General features: G+C 54.3%; 1 protein-coding gene and 2 pseudogenes across 1 annotated transcript in view; 2 read left to right on the forward strand and 1 right to left on the reverse strand.

The window, feature by feature from the left end:
* The window catches only part of INPP5D (inositol polyphosphate-5-phosphatase D), a 138,260-nt gene that overhangs the window by 47,886 nt on the left and 83,301 nt on the right, over positions 1 to 7,073 (forward strand). The window contains exon 3 of the mRNA XM_023523773.1: positions 5,545 to 5,695. Within this exon, the coding sequence (XP_023379541.1) occupies positions 5,545 to 5,695 (151 nt within the window). The remainder of the gene's footprint in view (positions 1 to 5,544; positions 5,696 to 7,073) is intronic.
* LOC111731946 lies at positions 41 to 159 on the reverse strand (annotated as a pseudogene).
* LOC111731942 lies at positions 4,991 to 5,109 on the forward strand (annotated as a pseudogene).

Below are 7,073 nucleotides of genomic sequence, written 5' to 3' on the forward strand. Positions count from 1 at the left end.
TCAGCTTACAATCCCTTATTTTTATTTATTTATTTTTTTACGCCTACAGCACCTGGTCTTCCTAGGTGGTCTCCCATCCGAGTGCTAACCAGGCCTGACCCCGCTTAGCTTCCGAGATCAGATGAGATCGGGCATGTTCAGGGTGGCATGGCCATAGACTGTATGTGATTTTTAATTTAAAGCAAAGTCTGGCAGAGCCCAGGGGAGGGGTGCGGGGCAGTGGGTCTGCCCGGGCCCCTGGCTTCCACTTCGCTCCCTGTGAGCAGCCTCTTTCGATTCCCCATTCCAGACAGCGCCGAAGTAAAAATTCCCCGCTGGGGAAGTTCAGCCTGTCCGGCACTCCAGCCTCCCTGCCCTGCCCGCCCACCCCACTTTGGTGGGGATCTGAGAGTCGCAGCCCAGAAAATATTTCTGGAAACATACCGCTTCTGAGTGCGCAGCCCTGAGCCTCCAACAGACTGGATGGTCAGCGGTCCTTCGTTCTGAAGACCCCAGGGTCTCTCCTCTAACCCTCGGGCTGCAGGTGGCCCTGTCCCCTTGCTCTGTACCTTCCCCAGCAGTATTGCACCTGGGTCAGGCCAAGTGTCAAGTGACAGGGAGAAGGGACCCCTCCCTGCAGAGCCCAGCTTGTCAGTGCAAGTCTGCCTCCTGCGACCTTTCAACTGTGAGGTCCGTTTCATGCCATGTGCCTGTCATCTCCCCTGCAAGTGGCTTGGGGGACTAGACGAGGCAGACCGAGTGGGGTCCCTTTCCTTCCAGGACATATAGCTTGTGGGGGGCAGGTGCAGCTGGGCTTGGTGGGGTGCGGTCTGCAGGGCCTTCGTGGAAATGATGGTGCTGGGACATGTCTGGCAAGTTCTACAGACCTGCCGGTTTTAATGGGAGGCAGGAGAAGAGATGGGTATTCCGTTTCACAGTCTGGAGTGGCTCCTACCATGTTGTTTTCTGTGTGACTTTTGGCAATGAACCTAAGTTCACGTCCATTCTGTGGATTCCACAGACTCCAAAGGGACATCTGCTCTGTGCCCTGAACCTCGTACGTCGTAACCAAGCTGACTTAACTGGGAAATGCCGCTCTTTGCCTGTTCGAAATCAAGCCGTCAGTTATGTGTTCTAGGTGTCTACTGAAGACAAGGAATTCATTCCCGCCGGATGGGAGAGTTGCCACAGAGCAGAGACCCCATCATCTGTGGCCACCACCCTGGGAAGTGTCTGTCACTGTGCGGGGCTCTCGTTAGCTTTCCAGTTTCCTTCTGTTTCAAAATGACTTGATAAATCTCTTCAGGAAGCCAGTGGCTACAGAATGAGGAACAAAGTCTGGAGGCCCTGACCGTTAAGGACCAAGGGCAGCCCCCTCCCTGGTAGGAAATGTGGCCCGTCGCCCGCCGGTGTGAGCACTGACTGTGCACGCAGAACAAACAGGCTCTCCTGCCTTCCCGCTGCCTCCCAGCGTGCGTGGCTGCTCACCGTGGACTCGCTGCGCTGAGTGGCTGCTGCTTGCTCTGGCCTCTCCTTTCCAGCTGGGTTTGGCCAGTGGGAGGCACAGCCAGGTGATGGGAGACTCGAGGACCTCCTGCCCCTGGTTCCCGGTTTTGGGGGCCACAGCTCCTGTCAGGTAGTCTTCTCTGGCTTCCTGCACCGACTCCTCCCCTGTGACTGGTCCCAGCGTGGTCACTGTTCCCCCATTGCTAGCTCTAGGGTACGGCACCCCTCTAATTTGTATTCCTACACTCTGCACACTAAATCCTCCCCCGTTCCCCAGTGTAATGTGGCATATGCCAGGACCGGGCTGATACACCTGACGACCTTCTAAATCACACTTTGTATTTTAAGTTGTTGAAAAGGCACCGTCTCTGTGGCTGTGGTCAAGGATGAGCAGAGGGGTGCTGCCGGCTACCTACTCTTCCCGAGCCATTTCTCTGCACCCCCAGGCCCACACTCACACAAGGTGCTCCCCGACTACTTCTCCTCCTGGCTCCAAATACGTGGCTGACATCCTGACCCCCAATCCAAGTCCATCCAACCATTAATTGCCAAGCACCTCCAACGCCAGGCTCTGCAGCACTGTCTGGGGGTACGACAGTCAGCAGACCTGGCCCCTGACTGTGGGTGGACATGCACCCCCCAGGACCCACAGTGCTCCCACCAGCCCACTGTCTGCCTGAAAGCCTGGACTCCGGATTCTCAGCCTTGACCTGGCAGGGTTTGTTAGGCCACGCCCAGGCATGGCTGCCCTTTGAGCAGACCCACCCCTTCGCTGGCCACACCTGCCTTGATGGAGGGCCAGTTAGGGACGAGAATGTTAAAGATGGGCTGCTGCTGTTTGCACTGGGCACTGGAGCCTTCCACCACCTGTCTAGACTGTATTCCCCACCCCACCCCTCCCCACCCCAGGCCGGGCCAGCCCGGAGCTTCTGTAATCCTGGCCACTCCAACCCTTTTCTCTTCCTCTTCCTATTGTAGAATGTGCTTTGAACGTGAGTTCTCAAAGCAGTCTCTTGTGAGCCCCGTCGACCTTAGCGCCAAGAGCAAAGACTAATGGGGACACCCTCTGGGGAACAGCTCCTCCGGGGAGACCCTGACTCTGGCCTAGTGGGCGTCTGCTTCATCCTTCCCTCTGTGTCTGTGCATTTGTGCTGCCCATCGAGACAGGCTGCCTCCTACTGAGCCACACGTGCGTGAGTCTCCACTTCAGGTGGGACCTACCTCCTACAGGGTGCCCATGCTTTTCCTGGGTGCTTCCTCACGTGAGCGGTGGGGGAGGGGAAGGCATGCGTCCTTCCCCAGGCAGTGCCTCTGAGCGGCCATCCACTGGCTTGCCTGCCTCCTCCCCGCCTCCCCCCGAGACAGGCTACTCTGCTGTCCTTGAGGTTTGAACTCAACCCTCATCCTCTACCTACCTGGGAACTTGGGCCACCTGGGCATCCAGCACCCTTGGTAGTGCAAGTGACCCCTGTAAGTCTGCATCGCCAACAGCACCCAGTACCCAGCACGGGCTTCCAGGCCCTCCAGCCTGCCTCCTGTCTCATTGGATCTGTAGGGATTAGATTAATCGTAGCGCGTTCTGTTATTCTGCGTGCCTAGTACACAGCCTATTTCATCAATTCTACGATGCTTTTTTTTCACTTGCCTAAAATCAAATGTGCCCACAGTTGATGGTGTCTCGTAGTTTACGCTTTAGCTTTTCAGTAGTAAGCAAAATAATGTATGTCTTAGCATCGGCGCATCTTAAATTCCCATATCTGACGTGCTCTCTCAAACATGCATGCCCCAGCCGTCCTCCAGCTGAGAACACTTTCTGCGACTCACACATCAGTTGTTCTACTTAGACTTTCTTTGATATTTTCAAATTCTTTTTCCATACGCCTAATGGTTTGTCATCCATTAGCAGTAAATGCTTTGACGGGAGGACACCTTCGTCACGACTGCTTCAAATGAACCGCGTTCATCGATCTCGCATCAAATTATGTTTGCTATTCTGCTCACTTTTGATTTTAAACCTACTGAAGTTATTCTCAGAAGGCCCAGCTACCGCTGCGCAGATATTTCTGGTTCAATAATGTTTGAAAGAGATTGCTTAACGTGGGGCTTTGTGAAAACGAGGGACTTACTTAATTGAAAATATTTTTTTCAAAAGCCTTTTGTTAAACTCTTGACAAACTTACTAAATCGCTTAAGCCACACGCTCTCTCACACACACACACACGCCCTCATATGCAGATCTATACACGTGTGCAGTGCCTGTGCACATACATGTTTGCTTGGAGAGAGACAGAAAGGCAAGTCGAGAGCCCCGAGTCGAGGCGAGAGACAGAGGTGGACGGAGGTGGGCTCTCGCTGAAGGCAAACGCATCCTCACTACAACCTGGGGTTAACCACCAGGAACAAGACTCGGGCCAGGTCTGAGTCGTAGCCCATTCCCAGATGCCTGGGTTTGTCCCAGTCTGGGTAACCTTGCTTCGTCTGCTCTCCTGATCCCACTTACCTGGAGCCCTGAGGACCTTCAGGCCAGGGCACGGCCACAGCCTCCCACATGAGTCCCAGCTGTGTCCGAGCACTAGGTACCTGACTTGAAGGTGGCTAAGTCGAGGTGCTCCAGCCATGCTCAGCCCTGGACCCCGCTCGTTCACCAGCCTGGGCGGACTTTCCGACCTCCACCCTCTTTGCCTGTTGGCTTCCTTTTCCACGTGCGATGGGTCCCTGTCCCTTTAGCAAGAAGGCAGCTGGTGGCCCCCATGGGAACAGCTTGACCCATGACCTCCAACTCCAAAGGCCGCACCTCCTCAAGTCATTTTCAAACTACCTGGCTGTCACTGATGTGACGGCGGCCGCTAATGTTATGTCACATTGTGTGGGGACATGTGGGGCTAAGAGCTGTAGAGCCTGTGCATACTGACGAGAATGCAGGTCTCCTGCTTGCTGTTTTCCATCCTGCCCTATTGCCTGACACCCACTCCAGGGGAACCAGCAGAGGAGGGGCCTCAGGGCAAGGCAGGGGCTCTGCTCAGCAGGGCCTCAGCTAGAGGGACTGGCTGTCAAGGGACCTACCTCCAGGGATTTCCTGCTGGAGCCACTGACAAGGGGAAGGAGACCTGGCTCCAGGGCGTTTGAACAGCCCGGTAGAATTGCCCACGGGCTCCTCCGGCATCAGCAACAGAGATACAAATCAGGGAAGGTTTTTGTGCTGACTCATTTTCTGGGCTTTGAAAGAACAGAATTATAGCAAATGAAAAAATATAAAAATAAAAGCAAAACAATTGCTAGAAGAGATTTTTCCAGTGTTTAAAAATAAAATGATTTTTTTTGGGGTGAGGGGGAGGTGGAGGGAATAACCCCTACCAGAGAGAGACACACACACACACACGCGCGCGCGCGCACACACACACACACACACACACACACAGAGTCTAGAAAAATATATTCTAAACTTTTGAAAATAGGTCTCTTGAGGTTGTGGGATTACAGGTGATTTCTTTTTATAAAAATTCTGGTCTACGGCCATGCCACCCTGAACAAGTCCGATCCCATCTGATCTCAGAAGCTAAGCAGGGTTGGGCCTGGTTAGTACTTGGATGGGAGACCACCTAGGACCACCAGGTGCTGTAGGCATAAAAAATAAAAAATAAAGGATTGTAAGCTGACAATGTCTTTGCAATCTGTGAGGTCAACTAAGGGCTGCCTCGCCTAAAAAGAAAAAAACAATCTGTATTTTTCTAATTTTGCCATAATAAAAATATATTATTTGTACGACAGAATATGTTTAAAAGTTAAAGTTTTTTTTTTCTTCTTTTTTTAAACTGAGAGGAAAAAAAAAATCTTTAAAGCTGTCCTGTGTGTGCCTTTTGCAGACTGGTTCTCGGGGGCTGCTGGTTACAGGATGTGAGGGTGTGGGTGGGGCCAGCAGACACTGCGTAGGAGCCCAGGGCTTTTTCTGGATCCTGGTCACTCCCTCAGCTGGAGTCGGTCTCTGCTGCAGGTGGCCTTTGTGGTTGGGTGATGTCTCAGCCAGTTCAATCTTGCTTCTTTTCGGGGTCCTGTCTTAAGGCATCGGAAGGTGTCCCCATGAGGTTCTTCACCAAGCTGGACCAGCTCATCGAGTTCTACAAGAAGGAAAACATGGGTCTGGTGACCCACCTGCAGTACCCCGTGCCTCTGGAGGAGGAAGAGGCAGGCGACGAGCCGGAGGAGGAGACAGGTAAGGAGGGACAGAGGGCGGGCCAGGGGCCGGCCGCTGCCATGGGCAAGAGGGGCCTTCGTGATCCTGTCCTCTAAGCACCATGGCGAGGGGTCCCGGGGTGTTTCGCTGCAGCGTTTATAGATTAGGTGGGTTTGATTATCAGAGGGAGAGAGTGTGACACAGTGGTTAAGGCCAAGTTAGAAACAAAGGCTCTGGAGTCAGACGGACCTGGATCGGACTTCCTGCTCCTCAGCCTGAGTTGTGCGCCGTTGGGTAAATTACCTAACTTCTCTGAACCACAGACTTCTCTTAAAGAGACAGTGAGAATAATGTCTGCCTCCCAGGGCGTCATCAAATGAGCCAATAAGTGTAGAGCCCAAAGCCTCGTATACAGAAAGTGCTCAATAAATGCAGCTACCATCGTCATCAAAACAATTAGCTGCATTTCACTGTGAAGAGAACGGAGGAGGAAGCCCATGAGCCTACCTGGTAGGACAGAAAGGCATTTCTTTGTATCATCATTATAAGGGGGGAAAAGTGCAGACCCTAAGAAGTGTGTGCGTCAGGCCTGGGGACGGACACGGACCAACCGAGGAATCTGGCCAGGCTGGCAGTGCAGGGTGGGAGCTTACCTGTGGGGGGCGCCCTTTTTTTCCCCTGATAAGTTTATTCTCTAAAAGAAAACCCCGAGACATGTCACTGAGCCCCTCAACTGGCCAAGGCCCCTCTTAAACTCCAAGGCCTGGAGACAGCCAGCTTCCCAGGGGCGCCCCCGACGGAGGGCCAATGAGGCCAGAGACACGGAGGTCCCTGGCCTGTCCCTGCCGGCCACGTGCTGGGCATCCTGTTCGTCCTGCTCCCGTGGGCTAGCTCGTGGGCTGCCGCCCCCTTCCTCCCACCTTCCCGGAGACCCTCTTTGAGTCATTGCACAGCTCACCCTCCGCCTCAGGGAGGGACTCTGAAGAGCAGCCATGCCAGCTCCGGGGACAAGGTTGGGGCCAGGCAGAGGATTTCAAAAGGACCACAGCTCCGTGGGGGCTGAGAGGGACCCAGGCAGGCCATGTCCCTTCTCGCCTCCCTCAACCCAGTAAGAGGTGCCCTCAGCTGTGAAGTAGTCAGAGCTGACATGTCCACGTGTGAGTGAGTCCAGGGTCACTCGCCAGGGCCGAGCCACGACCACACGTCTCCCAGTTGTCCCCCCATTGGCCGTGACACCAAAAGGCCGTCCTGCTCCCCGCCCACGCTCAGCCCAGCTTCTCTGGCCCCCCGGGGACACCCGTCTGGAGAAAGACCCGGCACCTTCCGTAAGGGCTGGAAGGAGGAACCGGGTCTCAGGAGAGCTGGCTCCACTTCTTCAGGTGGAGCTCAGGTCTCCTCAGGTGCCACGGTCCTCATG

This window comes from Pteropus vampyrus, unplaced genomic scaffold, assembly GCF_000151845.1.
Source record: "Pteropus vampyrus isolate Shadow unplaced genomic scaffold, Pvam_2.0 Scaffold411, whole genome shotgun sequence".
Classification (NCBI taxonomy): Eukaryota; Metazoa; Chordata; class Mammalia; order Chiroptera; family Pteropodidae; genus Pteropus; species Pteropus vampyrus.